We start from the raw sequence: 19,531 nt of genomic DNA on the forward strand, positions 1-19,531 counted from the left end.
CTTTTCTGTTCTCTTTTGTACAGTGTTATTCAGTTTACCTCTTAGGTCAGTGAAAAGTTGTTTGTTAAGATGGATGTAACTCTTAAAATGCATTATAAGGTGTTGATGCTTTAATATTTTTATTTGCTTTAACAAGTGCTAATGAATATTTCTATTCATTTTGGAAGGTATGTAGTTAGGCTGACCGTAAAATGTGATGTTAAGGCTTTTCAGGCCCTTTCCGTGCTTTGCAGGTTACGCGGCAGTGTCGATGCGTGCAAGTACTAGTTAACGGAAACTGCCCGTCAATAGGATGTAGATATGTCTGTTTATACATTTGTGGATAAAATACTCAGAATCCTAATGTTTTGTCTCTCACTATGCTTGTTCCTTAGATTTTCTCTGACACTGATTGATTCTTTGGACACTCTTGTGGTAGGTTTGATGCTTCTTGAATTATTTGGTAAATTTCATAATATATGCCCTCAACTATTATGAATATGATCATTACACAGTAAGTCTGAAGAGAAGCCTTCAGAATTTAGGATGATTTGCTCTTTGCTTCTAAATAAAGCTTTCACACTGTTGAGTTGATAATGTCATATCAATGTCAAGTGAAATTATGTAAAGTCATGGAGATACTCAAATAATTTATAGCTTTGTCAGCTTCTGTGATGGCACCTTAATCAGGAAGTGGTTTCCCTTGGGGCAAGGAGGTTGAAGCTGTTGAAAGAGTAATTCTAGAAAATACCCTGATACTCTTATTCCAGAATGACATACCACAATTGTGCTGAATTGTTAAACTAGAATTTTTATATATTATGTTCATTAAAAATTTAACTTTTTCTCAGCAGTGATTTTTACCACCAAGTGATCACTACTTGGCACTCTTTCAACCTTAAAGGATACAAAGTCATTTCAGTTAATTCTAGCTGGCAATGGTTTGTGATGGCAGAGAAGGATGATTGAGTTTCAGATGTCATTATTTCTAAATGTAGTATCTTCTAATGTTTTCTGCTCAGATAATTTCTGGTATAAAAATAGGTTTGTTTTATGATTTTCCTTAAGGCATAATCCTCAACTTTAAAGTTAATGTCTCAAATGCTGATTAATATTTTAAAAAATGAGAAATCTTTGTGGTGGCAGAAATTTTTTCCAGAACCAAGCTTTTCTTCCCAATATTGTTTCCCCATTCTTTTTTCACTGATGATTTTTTTTTCTTCCCTTTTGTTTTTGAGAGTTTCTCAACTACACCAGCACCTTAGGAAGACTGCCTGTGAAGTTTTAAAAAATATTCTTCTCTCTCAAGTTATTCTGATTTAATTTTTCTGGAGTGGGACTAGGCTTTATTATTTCTTCCTCTAAGGTTTCTCTTTGTTTATAAAATTCAGGCATAGAGAAGACCTTTTTCTGTTGAGAAGACCGTGGTTTAGACCTTCCTGGCTGTATCAGGGTTTCAAAAGTTATGACTTCATATTTCAGAGATTAAAGGCACGTGTGCACTGTATCATACTGACTATAAGAATGAGAGAGAAGATTGTGTGTCTTATTTTTGATTTAGTTGTCCTAGGTGTTCTGTGATCATAGAAGAGAAAAATACACACAAATATCCCATGAGAAGCTGGGAGAAGCTAGGTGGCGTGACTTACTCGCAAGTGTAGCTGGTGATGCACCCTGGGAGAAGCTAGGTGGTGTGACTTTTTCGTAAGTGTAGCTGGGTGACGCACATCACGTCTGCCTGGATGTGAGGGAGTGAGGGAGGGGCGGTAGCTGTGTGTTAGGAAAGGCCATAGGTGGACTGAAGTTTATTTCTCATTCTGCCTCCTTGGCTTTATCCTTACATATAGCAGGTTCCCCATCTTCTCTCTGTAAGCTCTTACTGATTTTCATGGACATGAACGTCAGCTATTGTGTGTGTTTTTAAAATTTTTATTGGAAATGAAGGAGAAAAGGTGGTTTCAGGCTGCAAAACTTACCTATATGTAGAAATCTGTTGGCCTTTAGTTGAGCAGCCATTGTTATAAAGGCTCTACTTTGAAGTTACACCCCTTTGGCATTAGTTCTCAAAATATGATTGCAGCACCACGAGCGTGAGCTTTCCCAGGCAGCTTGTTAGAAATACAGACTGGAGGGCCTTGCGCCAGGCGTGCTGAATCAGAAAGTCTGGGAGTAAGGGCCAGCAGTCTGCTTTTTTAACAAGCTTCCAGATGATTCTAACGTATGCTAAAGTTTGAGAACCACTCTGCAATGATGCAGTACTTTTTAAACTTAAGTGGACTGCAAGTCACCTGGGAATCTTGCTCAAATAAAATGCAGATTGTAATCCAGTAGACTTGAAGGTGGGGCCCAAGAACGTGAGTTTCTAATAAGCTGCCACCTGGGGGTGCTGTGCTGCTGGTCCGCGGCCCGCACTGATGGTAACGTGTGGTATAACCCGAGTTCTGGCCCCTTGTGGCAGGTAGCAACAAGCAGTGGTCACGTGATACTGATATGTGTGGCCTTGGCCAAATTGTTTAACTCCTCTGGGCCTGTTTTTACCTCAGAACGCCCTAGGCTAGAGATCTAAGATATCTATTAATAGATACCTGTTTAAACAGAAGAATTAAAAGAAATTAAAGTAGGTTGAAAGTTTCTTCCTACATTTAGAAGGAATTTTATCAATGCACGTATTAATATTTCTAATTTATTTTGTGACTTTTTCAATTTGTGGTGTCTTTATTTGAAAATATTAATAGGACACATCACTTGGGACGGTATGCAGCCCTGTTGTTTGTATTTTGGTCGAACATAATACGTTAAGTAGAACATCCTTTGTTGTAGTTTGATCTTTAAATTTAAATGTTCAAAATTCTAACCATCTAGTGTCTTATTGATTATAGTGAAGTCAAGCACTAACACTTTAAATTTTATCTCTAAATTCAGCGTTACCATGAAATCTGTACGAAGAAATATATTGAGCAAATTAAAGATAATGGGGGAAAGGAAGAGGCCAGAATTCATGCTTTGTTATCAGCTAGCATCTTAAGAAACTAATCGACTAACAGAGCTGTTAGGATGAGTTTTCTAGCTGAGTATGGACAAAGAGACCTCTCTTCCCATTTTTATTCTCCTTTGAAACAAATAGTGTTAGTACTATTCTTGGGAGCAGTTCTCAGGAGATAGACCTAGGAAGGATGAGAATAGTAAAATGATACTAAGACGTGTGCGTGTGTGTGTGTGTGAGGAGTGAGCAGAACAGGTGTGTCTCCTGGAGGTGATAGCGGGCTCTGGGAATCTGCATTTGTAGCCTCAGGATTTACGTGGACTTCGAGATTGAGAAGGGAAAGTACTCAATTTAGAATCAGGTTTTGTATTACATTTTACTCAGGGCTTACACTAAATTTTACATCTACTTGAATTTTAGTCAGACACTCGTATGCAGTGTTTTTATATGTAAATTCAAATTTTTAGTGACAGCATCAAATCAAGTGAGAAAGCACTGCAGAATGTCGTCAAACAAAAAGAGTGAACAGTCAGGTAAAGGAAAACCGCTTTCAGTGGCTCTTGGCTGTAAATAACGTCTACGTGTGCAGCCTTACTTTAGACTGAAAACCCAGAGCAAGCTGCGTAGTGAAGCTTCTTAGGACTCCAGGCCCTCGTGGTAGCAATGGTAATACTAGTAGTGAAGTCAGGCACTTGCCAATAAGTCAGACACTACAACTGCCTGACGTGCCTCACATGTGTCACCTCGCTTAGGAAAGCAGGCCTGGGAGAGTGGGTATTTCCCTTTTTGGTAGGTGATAGCACAGACTCAGCGCTGGAAGAAGAACTAGAACGCACATCGGGGCTTGCATTTGACCGCAGCATCGGACTGCCTCCTCAGTGAGGGCCAGGGGCTCCACGGGGTGGAGGTGGCGAGTGGTGTATGGTTTAGGCTCAGCTGTCATTCCCTGAAGGATGTGCTTTCTTCTGAGCTAAGCAGCTTTTAAAATGGTGTTTGGTGAGTAGGGTGGTTTCTGTCGTGTTTGGACTTGGAAACCAAACCCCAGCAGCAGGCACGGCTTGTAGCTCTAGGTCAGGGGTTACGCACGCCAGGTAACAGTTCTGACCAGGTTGTTTTAAAGTCCTAAGACATCTCGGTGTGTCTTAAAAAAGAAACATAAAGATTCCCTACAATATAAATAGGCAATGTTTCTTCAGTTTCAGATAGTAACACATTTCTATAATATGCTTAAGGGAAATTTTTTTTTTGCACATTATTTTTTAAGAGTCCTGAGGTATTAACTTGCTTTTAGTATCATTCTGAGGATATTTCTCTAGGTCTTACTTGAAAAGAACTTTATTTTAGTACTTTTCTTCCCCTAGGTATTAAATAAAACTAAAGAATTTGAAGACGCGGTGAGAAAAGTTTTAAGAGATGTTAATTTAGATAATGATGTAGTGGTATCAGTCTTTGAAACAAACATCAGAGTTCTTGGGTAAGTATGTAAGACACTAAAGCTCTAATTTTAATAACCAAAAAGCTAAGGGTATAGTCTATATTTCTCGATTGTGATAAAGCAAAAAATTTCTTAAATTTAAAAGATAAAAGTTGGGATATTATGAGACAGAGGCTGTGGGTTGACCCTGCATTGTATCAGGCACAGAGCAGCAGGCTTTGGAAATAGCTGCAGACTCGAATCAAAGGTATTTGTTGTATGTTGTTAAAAAGGGGCGAACACTTGCCTATTAGCTGCGTCATAGGTTTTTCCCCACCAGCTAACCTGCTTTACTAACCTTAGCCAGCACGTCTTCAAGCCAAATGAAACTGAATGTACAGGATTACCTTTCAACTAAACAGTTTGAAATTTTCTTGGAATACAAAAATTACAGAATGTATTAACTCACATTTCAACATTATTACATTTTTATATTTAATGGTTACTTTTGTATTATAACTCATTTCCTTCTATCAGAGTGAGCCTATTCAGTTAAATTTAAGAAATAGTTTTGCAACTTTTCATGGATTTTATTAATCTGTCACATTTAATAGAGAGTGGGGAGTTTTTTTTTATTTTTTTAATGTTACACTAAGAGATAAAGATTTCATGATGATATAGTTAAAGTTAAAAACATTTTTTTCATTAAATTTTTAAAAAAATTTTTTTAGGGGAAGGTCATTTTATTTATTTTTAGAGGAGGTACTGGGGATCGAACCCAGGACCTTGTGCATGCTAAGCATGTGCTCTGCCACTTGAGCTATACCCTCCCCCAGTTAAATTTAAAATTTATTAAAATCAAATTTGCTGTATTTGTTAAGATAAGTGATTTCTACGATGTTCTTTATTTTAAGAAAATTTAAGGTATTTAAGAATGCCAAATACTTTGCAACAGATAAAACATCTGATGTTTTTTAATACTAGCTATATAACATAAAATGGTTTGCCACAAAATAAGTAGCAAGAGTTAGGTAAAAAATTAGGTCCTTCTGCGGTCTTTCCTTATGTAGTCTAAATTGTGGCAACAGGATGCCCACATCTCTTTAGGTGGTGCCGTTTCAGTACCTGGGCGGCGTGGTTGATGCTTCATCTCTGTGACTGCAGGGGTCTTTTGGGTGGACACTCACTGGCAATCATGCTGAAAGAAAAAGGCGAGTACATGCAGTGGTACAATGATGAACTTCTCCAAATGGCAAAGCAACTGGGCTACAAACTTCTACCAGCTTTCAATACTACCAGTGGCCTTCCTTATCCAAGAGTAAGTAGTTCTGAAAAATGTGGCAGTCTTGTATATACTTCTTTTGCTGTTATAAAAAATGAACTTTTGTGATCAAGCCATTGTTTTGTTCCTTACCTGCTTGAGGCTGGGAAAAAATGCTTCAAGCTGTAGAACAGATTTATAGTGACAGTTCCATTAATTTGCATTTGAATGGTATGAGACTTTGGATTAGTTAAAGCCTTTTTTGTGTCACTACTTAACAGAACAGACTATGCTGCAGGAGGAAAGAGATGTGCCGGCCTAGTATCTGGACATACAGTTATTTCTGCAGAGGATACGGTGGAAGCAGTAAGAGTAGGTGTTAACCACTGGGAGAGGAGAGTAGAGAGAGCGCAGGGCAGAGGGGTAAGGAGGAAGGGCCGTGAAAAGGAGCTTGTTTGGAGACTGAAGAGGAGAACCCCGTAGTGGTGCATGGTGTTATAAACTCCTAAAAAGAGAGTTTCAAAAGGAGGTGTTCTAGCAAACATGAGGAGAATGAGGGGCAAACAGAGTCTTGAAGGATGTAATGTAGTAAAGAGGAAAGAAGGGTTCAAAGTAAGTGAAGGCACAGGACCACTCCTTTTAGGATTTCTTTCATGTTGGTGGTTAAGGAGAGTTGGCAGCAGAGTCAGTTTGAGAGAGTTTTGTGGGGGTTTTTCCCCTCCAAGAAATTTTTTTTTTTAATTTAAAGCAGAGGGAAAGAAGCCATTAAAGATGGAAAGAACTCTCTCCTGGTTTATTTCACTCTTGATTAACACTGTTACTCTCCCTCTCATCCAGACTAGATAACCACAGCCGCTACCCAGCTCTGTTAATTTTTTTCTTTTCTTACTGCTGCTCTGCTTGTTGAAACTAATATAATTTTATTTCTAAACCATTATAAATACCTGTTTTACTCTTTTCTCTCTGGTTTATGTTTCAGAGACTTAATCAATCTTACTAAAACATGATTTTTATCAAATTACTCTACCCTCAGAGGTTTTATTGACTTTTCCTAATGTGCTGAGTGTCCTTTCACTTTCAGAATTCTTTATGGTTTGGCAGTACTTTCTTTCTGACCTTCTTTGACACCCTATGCCCTGATGAAACAAATGTTCCATTTCAGCCAAAATAATCTGTCTGTTCTTGTCACCCAAAATACCTAGGGGTTTTTGTTTTTCCATTTCCATGCCTTTTAGACCTGTGGGAATAATTTCTCTACCAATATAAATAGGGCTCATTTCCTCCATCAAGAAATCTCTTGACTTGAGATCTAGTGTGATATAGAGTCCTTTTCAAACCCGAGGTCACAGCCCATTCATTTACTCATCCATTTAGTGGATCAACACCTTTTTTTTTTTTAAAGAAACAGACTAATGTTAAATTTCTTATTTAAATTTCTAGTTTGTGATATATTTAAATAGCTCTTTTGTGAGTATCCTTATCCTTTTACTGATTTCTTCCTTAGGATAAGTTACTAGAAGAGGAAACAGTAAGTCACAAAAGAGGGAAAGCTTTTTCAGTCTTTGGGCGCTGCCTTGCCCAAAGAAAGGTTCTGTGTTTAGACTTCCTCAGTGTTGCGTGGAAGTGTGTGTGTCGTACTGCTCCCCACACTGTAATTATCACTCTTTCGCCAATTTAATGAGGAAAAAAAGTGAAATCATATTCTAATTTGAAAACATCCTTGCTGATTATTGTGGTTTAAACTTGTTTGTTAATCCTTTTGTTTTCTTCGCATATTAAAATTGAAAGCATAGTTATTTTAAACAATCTAGATTTTTATTTAATTGAATTGTTTTTGGTAAATAGTTTTTGTTAAAAATGGAGGTGCTGAATTTTGAGGCATCTAGCATTTCTTCACTTCTACCATAACATGAGAAGCAGGCAAGAAATTGAAGCAGAAGCTGCTAAAAGCATTATAGTAAAACAAAGAAAACTGTATTATTTTCTTATCCTCAGAAGTGTCGAGAAAATTTTAAAGGTTATTTTTTAGAAGGGGACTACAGGTAGAAAGTAACTGTCTTCGTATTCTTCCTTATACGTACTTACTAAATACTTCTTTTGCTCATGAAAATTTGTATGATCAGCCTCTCTTAGAGATGCATACACAATTGGTACTATTTGCATTAATGGTTTTAACTCAGAAGTATTTACTAAACAGAAATTCTATTGTAATAGTGGTCATTTTTTAAACTCACATGGAAACCCTAGAGCTGAGTTTCCGATCAGCTTGGTTCTGCTTGATCCAGGTTTATACTGTGGTATGATTTGGTTATCTGAACACATTTTTCTTTGTCTTATTTGTTAGCCTGTCAGCAAGACAATATATTATATATTTCAAAATTTTTTAAACCTGTAGATAAACTTTTAATTGTTTCTCAGCCTTTTGGCTAAGATCAAGGGTAAATAAAATCAGTCTCCTTTTATAAATACATACTATAACTTAGGTTTTTCTCTATGAAAGACTATTTAATGCAGTACTGCTTTTACACAAAGGCTCAAACCTGGTTTCTTTTAGGACTGGTCTAGTTTTCTAGTCTTGTACCAACTAGTTCAAACTGTCCAGAGAAAAGATTGTTACAGAAGGTATTTTCTCTGTGTAATCATTATAATGGTATTGAATTTTGATACCATTGAGGAAGGAGCTAAAAGAAAGCTTATTTATCCGATGAGTGTTATGTGCTTGGAGTCTACTTCCCTAGATGTTAACTGGAAAGTCACAGACAGCATCGGGTAAAATTTCAGTGTTTATTTTATGACTTGTTTTCATGATTTGATCGAAAGTCTTGATTGAAAAATGGTTTCTTACTCAGAAGTCACTATCTTTTGATAATTGTTAGCAAATTTTGTTTAGATTTTATTTAGATTAATTATTGGTTTTAATTATTAATTAATTAATTTTAATTTTATTTAGATTAATTTAAAGTTTGGTATCAGAAAACCAGAAGCTCGGACGGGAACCGAGACAGATACCTGCACAGCTTGTGCGGGTACCTTGATCCTTGAGTTTGCTGCTTTAAGCCGATTCACAGGAGCAACAATATTTGAGGTTAGCTTTCCATGGTCTTTGATCTGCTGGGTACTGGGCATAACTAACTTTAACATCTTCTATTCATTGGTCAAGTATTAAGATTATCAGCTGGAGGATTTCTGTTACCTTGGTGAACTCTTTGTCTAAATTTCAGGACATAGTTTTTAATTGTCAAAAACAAGTTATATTAAGCACAACTTTGCATTTTGTTCATGAACTATAAATTTTTAGATCTATTCTTAGAACTTATTTAGCTGTATTGCGTATGACGTTTGGTATCACGAGTATCTGATATGAAACACTCTATTTCTGTGTCGTTAGACTTCTAGATGGTCTGTTGCATTTTTGATTAACTTCACTAATCTTCTAAAAAACAGTGAAATTTTTGAACTTAAGTCTTCATTGAGAGTCTTATCTGTAAGTTTGTTTACTGCAAGGGAAATATTATTCATTATCCAAGGACTGAATATCCCCTGAATAGTTTTTTGTAGACCTGCTGTGTCTGTCACTTTTTATCTTAGCTAATTATTTAACTGTGTCGTTGGAGTGCAGTAGTAGTAGCCTCTTTTTCAAACATGACTTAGAAGAATTTTTAAAAATTCAGCGAATGGTGCACATAGAACAAGCAGAAATAGGGACTGTATACTAGCATTAGAGACATTTGATCTCAGTGTAAATAAAACAAGTTAAATGGTCTTTGTGTGAATGCGTGTTCAAAGTGTCTTAAGGACAGATTTATCTTGTTTGGTTTTTTATTTACCTTGCTGACTAGTATTTTCCCTTCATTTAAAAAAAAGGTAGTCTTTTTTTTTTTTTTGCATGCTTTCTAATTTAATTTGACCTACAAACTCTGAGATACCAACGCATTTACAGGTGAGGAAAGTGAGGCTCAGAAATGCGCGACTAGTGGGTAAATGAATAGAACTGGATTTAGAATCCATGCCTTTCTCAATTCAAAGCCCAGAGTCTTTCCACGGGGCTATTTTATATTTTAAACCATGATTTTTTGTTTAACTTGTTGAATGTACAGTGATTTATTGTGAGAGAAGCAACCTAATGCAGTTGAAAGAGAATCAAACTAATATAGGACTGGTAAACTACAGTCTGCAGGCAAAGTCTAGCCACTGCCTGTTTTTGTAAATAAAGTTTTATTGGAACACAACCATGCTTATATTCAGCTCCATTTGTGTACAGGGACAGAGTTGAGTAATTGTGACAATGACTGTGATCCATAATGCCTAAAATATTTACTGTCTGGCCTTTGTTAGAAAAACTTTGTTGACTTTTGGTCTAATATGTAAAAAGATCTGAATTTTCATACTAGTTGCTGTTTAATTTTAAACTTTGATTAAACCTTTGATTTCACTGGGCCTGTTTTTTCAGCTGTAAGATCAGAGTAGGAAAATGGAATTTTTATGAAACTTTTCAGCTCTGAAATTATACCATTAAATAAAATTGTAATCTGCTTTGTTTTTAAAAATTCAGCATAAATAGATTAAATAAAAAATTAAAACTATTTTACACCCTAATCTTAAATCTGCAAAGTGACGAATTGGTTTAATGATTTCTTTTTTTTTTTATAGAAGTACTTCTGCATTGTTGAGTAGATGCATACTCTGAAATTAATTTTAACTTAGAAACTCTTTTGTACATGTTCTTCACTTTTATTTTGTCACATCTTTTCATCCAAAGCCAAGAATTTGATCAGAAATAATTTTAATTTGGTGTCCAATGGATAAAAGTAAATGAAAGAAAGAGAAAAATGTTGCAAGGTTATAATTTTGGTATTGTCTAATGAACACTAGTTGATTTACTTACTCTTCACTGACGAAGTTGCATGCTACTTAAAAAGTGAGATCTGAAATGCCTATTCTATTTCAAAGATGGCATACCACTTTTGAAATTCTCTTCCAGTTTTGTCAATTAGAGTATCTAGGGAGATTTTCACTTTGCATTTAAAAGATAGAAATTATTTCAAAAAGTGAATTTAATTATGCCAGTAGTTTATAATTTAATAATACGTGTGTGCATATGGACCTGTACTACAAGATTGTGACAGATGAACAAGGATGATCTCAGAGTGAGGTCATTACCGCTAACTAGCATTTTTAGAGTCTTTCTTTTTAACTGCACTCAATTAGCTGAAAAAGCCAATATTTGACTTTTAAGGAAATTTAATGTGTACTATAAATGATTATCTACAGAATTTTCCTTAATTCTTAAATATATACTATGGGCCTTTGATTTTTTGTATTCTTTGTTTCCTGTTTGCCAAAGATATGCAGTTCTTCAAGTATGCTTTTCTTTTTTTTTTTAACTCCAGGAATATGCAAGAAAAGCTCTTGATTTTCTCTGGGAAAAAAGGCAGCGAAGTAGTAATTTAGTGGGCGTGACTATAAACATTCATACTGGCGACTGGGTGCGGAAAGGTATGTACGTTGGGCTTTTCAAATTAAGCCTTCACATCCTCAAAATGGTTGGGAAATAAAGGACTTTAATTTGTAAAAATAATCTCTAGGACAGTAAAAAACATACTTTCTCACCAGATTATTGCTAGAATTTTAACCATTGTAGCCACATGTTCTTCTTTGGTGCCAAATAATAGCACGCTTATTCCAGATGACTTAGTGTTCTATTTCATACCTTAATAGCATTATCAGTAGAGGGTGTACATGAAACAGTACAACCAATTCCTTTGACAATCAGAGGATCAGAATACCTCAGCCATCTCACATCAAGGTGCAGTTAAGTGCAAATCAGTATTTAATGATATTCTCACCAATCCTTCTGGTTTTTTTTCTACCTCTAGAAATAGTGTATAGCATGGTAGCTAAGAGCATAGATTCTGTAACCATATTGTTGAAATTCAAGCTGTCTGATCTTGGGCAAATGATTCAACCTCGTGTGCCTCCGTATCTTTATCTGTGAAAAGGGAATAATAGTTCTTACTTTATAGAGTTATCATGATTAAATGAATTAATCAATGTCAAGCACTTAGAGCAGTGCCTGGCATATGGTATACTTACTGTGAAATAAATGCTCACAAATGTCATGTTTGTCCTTTCATTGATACTTTCACTTCCAGGAGTCTAGGCTTGAGGAAACTATAAAAGATAGAAGATCATTTGTTCCCAAAGATGTTTATCATGTAATTATTTGTAACAGTATGGAAACAGTCTAAGTGATCATTAATAAAAGAATAGCATCAGTGTTTGAAAGTTATTTTACATAAGTGTTATTAAATTGAATTGGATCATGGGGCAAAACATGAAACAATGTGATATGAACAGACAGAATGAAGGATTATATAAAAAATATGATTTTCTTTATAACACTCTCCCGTAAAAAACAAGCATAGACAAATGAAAATATACTAGAATATTCCTAATGAGATTATCTTTATACATTTCTCTGTTTTCCTAAAGGCTTATATTATATATAAAATAAAAAATAACTGCTTATATTTAAATAAATGAAAATGATACAAATATTAATTTGAACATTTTAAAATAAAATTATTGCCTCTATTCACCATTGTCTCAAATTTTTCAAAGTTTTATCTAAATGATTTCTTCCTGAATTCCTTCTGAATCCTGGCTTCAGAATTCTGCAATTTCTTTTCTTAATTCTTTTTTAACCTGCTTTGGAACTCAGATGCAAATTAATTAATCATAATTAATTTTGAATCAATTATAATCCTTTGTTTATGACACTCTCATCATTGGCTCATGCATGGTCCATTTTAATCTAGTCATTTTTAATGATATAATAAGCACACACAATGTGCCAGCCGTTGTAAAAGCCGCTAACCTGACAACGTAATTACTGCATCTGGTCCTTGACTCTCCTGATCTCTGCAGTCCCACACCTCTGCCCCCTCTAACTGAAATAACCTCACTCTTTTCTTGTGTTGATCGTTCCCTTGCTTTCCTTTTAATGAAGTTTTGCTGCATCCATATGTATTCCTTCAAAGTATGTTTTTTGTTTGGTTTTAAACTTATAAAAGGGTATCATGTCATATGAGACTTTTTGAGACTTTTTGCTTAAAATTATATTGCCAAAATTCTTACACATTGCTGCATGAAGATGTAGTGCATTCTTTTTCGATTGCTGCATAGTATTTTGCTGGATAAATAAACCATGATTTATGAGCATTTAGGTTGTTTCTAGGATTTTAGTTTCATGAACCGTAGTGCTGTGAATATTTTTGTTTTCCTTCTGTTGTACATGTATAAGGGTTTCTCTTGGCTGTGTATCTAGGAGTGGAATTTTTAGATGGTAGGGTGGATTAAATCTGAACTCCAAGAGATTGGTCAAATTGTTTTCTCACGTTGTTTCACCACTTTATATATTCACCAGCAACATAGAACAGATCCTGTGGATCAGCATCCTCTTCAACATTTTGTGTTGTCAGACTCAAGATTTTGCCAATCAGATGGCTTTACAGATGATTTCCCATAGTGGTTTGATTTGTATTTCTTTGATCATTAATGATGTTGAACAGTTCTTCATATTTATTGCTATATGTTTCCTTTTTTAATATATGGATAGTCTTATATTTTGTCTATTTTCTATTGGATTACTTGTGCTTTTTAAAAAAATTATATGATACTTATGATCTATGTGATACCTATCCTTTGAATTTTATTGAGGTTTTCTTTTTGGCCTAGAACATGGTTCACTTTTGTATACATTTCATGTGTGCTTAAGAAAAACATGTTCATTTTCTAGTTGTTGGATATAGAATTCTATACATGCCAATTTGCTCAGTTAATAATGTTGTGTAGGTCATTGCTGATTTTCTGTTCGCTTGATGTATCAGGAATTAAGGAAGACAGATGAAATTTCTGACAGTGGTGGACCTATTAGTATCTCCCTATAGTTGTTTTTGCTTCATATATTTTGTTGGGTAGATTGATTTAAAATTCTCTTCTTAGTTGAACCTTTCATCATTATATAGTTATCTCTAATAATACTGTGTTAATCTGTCTGTTTAATCTGATAGTAGTATGGCTACATCAGCTTTATTTTGCTTCATATTTGCTTAATAAGCCTTTTTCTGCCTTTTTACTTTCAATCTTTCTAGGTGCTCATGTTACAAGTGTAACACTTGTAAAAATTTATAGATTTTAAAAATCCATTTTGTTAGTCTTTATCTTTTAATTGGTGAATTTAGTCCATTTACATTTATTGATATTTTTAATATATTTAGACTTTTTTGGATTTATTTATACTATCTTAATTATTATTTCAGTGTGTCTCACCTTTTCTGTGTTTCCTTTTAAACCTTTTGTTTTTGATTGAAACCTGTGTTTACCTCCTAGTAAGATGTGAACTTTCATTTGCTCTCCCAGCCTTTTATTTCCCTCTGCCCCAACCCTCATCCCCTGTTATGTTGATACCATATTGATATTAATTCTTTTTGATTATGAATATGTTTTCTTTTTTCTTTTGGGTCTTAGCGCCACCCCTCTACCTCTTTCGTTAAAGACAACAAACTTTATCAAGGTATTTAGTCACCTGTATTTTGTATATTTCTTGCAACATCTCTTAGATTTGCCTCTCTTCTTATATAGGTATTTAATCCCAAACTGTTTTCAGTAGCTTCTAATAGCTTCCGAGGCCTTATATGCCTAATGATAATTTTATTGTGCTTTCACATTTCAGTGATAGTTTGGCTGTATATAATTTTCTGTTCCAAGTTATTTTCTTTCAGGTCTTTTGACAATACAACTCTGTTTTCTCCTTATATCCTGTTAAAAAATCTGTTACTCTGATTCTTATGCCCTTGTTTGTGATCTACTCTTTCTCTGGAAAATTAAGACTATCAAAGACAAAGAGAAATTTCTTTTTTATTTTATTTTATTTTATTTTATTTTATTTTATTTTATTTTATTTTATTTTATTGAGTTATAGTCCGTTTACAATGTTGTGTCAATTTCCAGTGTAGAGCACAGTTTTTCAGCTAGACATGAGCATATATTCATTGTCACATATTTTTCACCATGAGCTATATGTAAGATCTTGAATATATTTTCCCTGTGCTGTACAGTATAATCTTGTTTATCTATTCTGTATATACCTGTCAGTATCTACAAATTTCAAACTCCCAGTCTGTCCCTTCCCACCCCCCTCCCCTCTGGCAACCACAAGTTTGTATTCTGTGTCTGTAAGTTTCTATTTTGTATTTATATTCATTTCTCTTTCTCTTTTCTTTCCTTCTTTTTATTTTTATTTTTTGTTTGTTTGTTTTTAGATTCCACATATGGGCGATCTCATATGGTATTTTTCTTTCTCTTTCTGGCTTACTTCACTTAGAATGACATTCTCCAGTGACATCCATGTTGCTGCAAATGGCATTATGTGAGAAATTTCTGAAAATATGATGATAATTTTAGAATTTTCTTTCTCTCTCCTTTTGGTATTCTCTAGGCCCTTTCAATTTAAAATCTTCGTTTTTAATTGCTGAAAGTTGATCTTTTTTAAAGATATTTATCCCTTTCATTTTTATATATCTCTTTTTGCAATTCCTGTTATTACATGCAGTCTTCTAGTTTGCTAATTTGTTCCTCAGCTCTATCCTAGATGCTGTGTATCTTATCTATTATGTAATTTTGTTACATTTTTATTCCATAATTTCTTCTCAATTAAAAATTTCCTTGCTTCTCATGTTGTTTTGCTAATATCTTCCCCATCTCTTCAGTCTGTTTATTAGACTGCTTTTAAGTCTTTGTTTGCCTCTTCTGACATTTTCTTCCTCTGATAAATTCTTACTCAAGTACTTTCTTCTTCTTTTTATAAAGTCATGCATCTTAAATTTTTTTGTCCTATAACTCATGTTCACTTGTCACCTACTTTGTGGAGAGGTCAGATTCCAATCCCTGTCAGCCCCAGTTATCTTGGGGGTGCATGGTCAGAAGTTTTTAGAAATACCAATGCCTGGACTTTTAGAGATTCTGATCTGATTGGCCTGGGGTGTGCCCTGCATATAGGGATTTCTAAGATTGTAATTTAGATTATAATTCACCAGCCTTAAGAGTTTGGAAAGGAGGAGTGGGGAAGAGAATATCTAAAGTTAATTTCGACCTCTTTTTGAGTTTAGTTCCTTACACAGATCTAATGTGCTGCCCTGATGTTACTCCGGAGGCTACCTGGAGCATAGATCTGAGTGTTAGCCGCTGTGGGAGGAGACAAGCAAGAGCGAAGCTCCTGCTGTTTTTCTGGTTTTTCTGTCTGATCCTTTCATAACTGTGCGTGGCTGCCTTCTGCTCCAGAACAAAGCTCTCCCTCCTCTGTCCCCTCCTCAATGTCCTCCACCAAATTCTTATAGTTCCCTTCTTGTTTTATTTTTTTGGTCCTCTGATCATCTTGGAGGAAGAAGCCAGCAATTGTGGTAGCTTCAGCAGTTAGAAGTGTTGTTTCCACATTTATTATAACTTTACAGATTGATGTCTAGCTGACTGAGGATCTAGTAAATGATAACCTGCTAATGCTTCCACTTTGAAGTTCCTTACTAAGAAAATGAGCTTTCATGGTATCTCCTGCTTTTATGTAAATAAGATTTCTATAGCCAAGTTTGCAGAGCAAGACTATTTTTTAACATACAAGCTACTGTCAGCAAAGGAACTATAATTCATATAGTAATGGTTAATCTTTCTGTAAATGTGTAATTTTTACTTTCAACAGTTTCATGTTTAGACTAATTTTTCATTCTTAGTGTACTAGTATCCTTGTACTCTATAAAGAATTTTTAAGATTTGTTTAATAAAGAATCACATTTATGTGTATTTTCCGTAGACAGTGGAGTGGGAGCAGGGATTGATTCATATTATGAATATCTATTGAAAGCCTATGTCTTGCTTGGAGATGACAGCTTTCTTGAAAGATTTAATACAGTAAGTTGGTCCAATTTTATATTAATTTTAGAGCTAATTTAATTTGTCAGATTTTGATAGAAACTCAATTATCTGAGTGATATTCTGAATAATAATTTATTTTTAAATGTATAGTAGTTTTTTTTTTTTGTCAGTATTCCCTGATGGATAGGGACAGGATAAAAAGCTACATACATTACAAAAATTAGTGTACAAAGTAGTTTTATTTTCATCTGTTATCAGAAGTTTCCAGTAAGTAATAAAATATGTAGAATTGAATTTTACCTAATCTTTTATACAAGGAAGAGAATTGAAATTGGAAAAAGTTACGAGTTAGCTTTCTCTTTTGGATTCCATTTCTTTTGGGAATAATTTGGCAGTTGGCCTGTCCTTGGTTACACCAAGGACAGGGTTTTGAGGACTTGGAGAAACCGGTGAGTATTCGTTTCAAAAGCAGTAAGTCTGAAGTCTGGATCAGACTCACAGGCATATTTTTAGGGGAGAAGTGGAAGATTATTGAACCCGATTGGATTGCCTTTGTCTGTAATTGAAGCAAACTGAAACTAGTTACAGTAAACCCATCAGCTGTGTCACTGTGTTTCTGAAATAATTTACCATTTCGTTGCCCACCCATGAGTTCACTCACATTACTGAGAGACAGTGTGATAAGGTGGTTAAAAATATAAGAGCTGTCCTGCTTGGATTTAAACCCTGGCTGTGCCACTGGTTTTGTGGACTTTGAGCAAGTAACTTGGGCTGTTTTCCTGTTTCTTATCCACAAAGTGGAAACCCTAACCCTGTTTTGGGGGAGGACTAAGTGAGCTTGTGCACATGAAGTGATTAGAACAGCGCTTTAAGATCAAGCAGGTGCTCAGTAGTAGGTATTAAACAATAGATGAATGAGGGGAAAAAACTAGTTTAAAAAGTCCTAATAAGTCATCAGTTGAATACTTTTAAAAACACTTACATGTGTCATTTATTAGATTCTAACAAGATTATCTTGAGGTGAATGAGGAGAGAGTTTTTGTTGTTGGTTTGTTATCCTTCATTGACTCTAACAGCTCAGCCTGTTGTCAAGGCTGAGAAATACCTAGAAGAAGATGAAAGAAGGGGAGAGGAGATTTTAAGACCAGAGAAGGTGGAGGTAGGGGGGCCAGAGGAGTGGTGACAGCGATCAGGTGCGTTAGGTCAGGTGGTGGTGAGCACCACTCAGTCAGCTGGGAAGGGATCAAACTTCCTAGACAACGGAGGAGAAGGGAACGAATTTTGTGGTATAGAAACTTGTAGCTGTTGCTTCAAGAGGATGCTAAGCGCATCCTTGGGCCCCAAGGGCATAGTAACCATGGGCAGGTCCCACAGGATAGCCAGGTTCAGATCTGCACCGTTCAGAAGGTCCCATTTTATCTATACTCTTCTGTATTCTGCATCGGAGTTTAAGAACACAGAGGAGTATATATAAAATACTCAGAAAGATTTCCATCTGAAGTAATGTAACTGTTTACGTAGGTAATGAACAATTAGTAAATTTATTCCTATGTAAATGCAGGTTTAATTTCTTCACAGTGCTATTTAATGATATGATGTGTTTAGAGTAGTTCATCTTCTTTCATCCCCTTCATGAACACCTCCTGTGATCCCCTTCAGCACTACGACGCCATAATGAGGTACATCAGCCAGCCGCCGCTGCTCCTCGACGTGCACATCCACAAGCCGATGCTCAATGCACGGACTTGGATGGATGCTCTGCTTGCCTTTTTCCCAGGTTTGCAGGTAAAAAAACAACCACAAAAAAATCCCTTATTCTCTTAATATTAAAGTGAAATGATTATAATTAAATGCATTTGTGATCTCTATAATTGAATTACCGGAGTTACATTTCAAAATTATAGTAATCTACATTTTTCTGTTTATATATATATTTTTTAGTGTTCTCAGCATTCATTTGTTTTTTTTAATTTTTTTATTGATTTATAGTCATTTTACAATGTGTCAAATTCCAGTGTAGAGCACAATTTTTCAGTTATACATGAACATACATGTATTCATTGTCACATTCCTTTCTCTGTGAGCTCCCGTAAGATCTTGTGTATATTTCCCTGTGCTACACAGTATCGTCTTGTTTATCTGTTCTACAATTTTGACATTCTGTTTATGTATCGATGATAAAGTCACCTCACATTTTACTAGGCAATTTTGTTGTTATCGTTGGTTTCTAGGTCTTAAAGGGGGATATTAGACCTGCTATTGAAACTCATGAAATGCTATATCAGGTGATTAAAAAACACAATTTTCTACCAGAGGTAAGCAGATAATCTTTGGAATTCTAATTTACATATACTGTAGATTGCTAATTTAAAGGTTAGGAAATGCCATCTTCATGGTTGGCTTGTTCTTTGTCATTTTTCCTGGTTGAATAGTTTTATTTAATTAATGGAGTTCTGGTTTACACAGTATCACGTATGTTTCCCTTTCCCTCATGTATTAAGAGAAGTCTGAGATAATGCTGAGAGTTTATTAATTTTAGATTTAAAAAAATTCCAGATTTGTATTTCTCAGCCTTTTCTAACCTGTGCTGTTACGTACTGTCTCAGTCTGACTTTTACACACACCCCCAGCTAGGGAGACTGCTTTACTTCTTGCTTCCTGAAGTTTAGTTTATGAGAACAATACACATTGAATGTACTTTTGCTGATCACACATGCTGCCTGGAAATTTGGAAAAAAATGTTAGCTCTTCTTCATGCCTGGTTTCTAGACATTATGTCAGTAATAAAATACTTTTGCTAGTTTGATGTGATAAGATTTTAATAGCATATTTTTGGCTTCCAGAAATGTACCATTAAAATTTTCAAATATGTGCATGGCCTTGTTCTGCCCTTGCTTATTGAGTACCGTCTGTGAGATACCTGAATACCTCACCAATTTAGAAGCTTCCTAAAGTGTTTGTTTCAGAA

General features: G+C 35.1%; 1 protein-coding gene across 3 annotated transcripts in view; it reads left to right on the forward strand.

Annotated features, from left to right (window-relative positions):
• The window catches only part of EDEM3 (ER degradation enhancing alpha-mannosidase like protein 3), a 61,205-nt gene that overhangs the window by 17,966 nt on the left and 23,708 nt on the right, over positions 1-19,531 (forward strand). For all 3 annotated transcript variants that reach the window (XM_072945937.1, XM_072945939.1, XM_072945938.1), the window contains 8 exons: positions 375-414; positions 4,324-4,436; positions 5,541-5,694; positions 8,588-8,722; positions 11,028-11,133; positions 16,502-16,599; positions 18,223-18,348; positions 18,795-18,878. In XM_072945937.1, the coding sequence (XP_072802038.1) occupies positions 375-414; positions 4,324-4,436; positions 5,541-5,694; positions 8,588-8,722; positions 11,028-11,133; positions 16,502-16,599; positions 18,223-18,348; positions 18,795-18,878 (856 nt within the window). The remainder of the gene's footprint in view (positions 1-374; positions 415-4,323; positions 4,437-5,540; positions 5,695-8,587; positions 8,723-11,027; positions 11,134-16,501; positions 16,600-18,222; positions 18,349-18,794; positions 18,879-19,531) is intronic.

The sequence above is a fragment of the Vicugna pacos genome, chromosome 21, assembly GCF_048564905.1.
Source record: "Vicugna pacos chromosome 21, VicPac4, whole genome shotgun sequence".
Lineage (NCBI taxonomy): Eukaryota > Metazoa > Chordata > Mammalia > Artiodactyla > Camelidae > Vicugna > Vicugna pacos.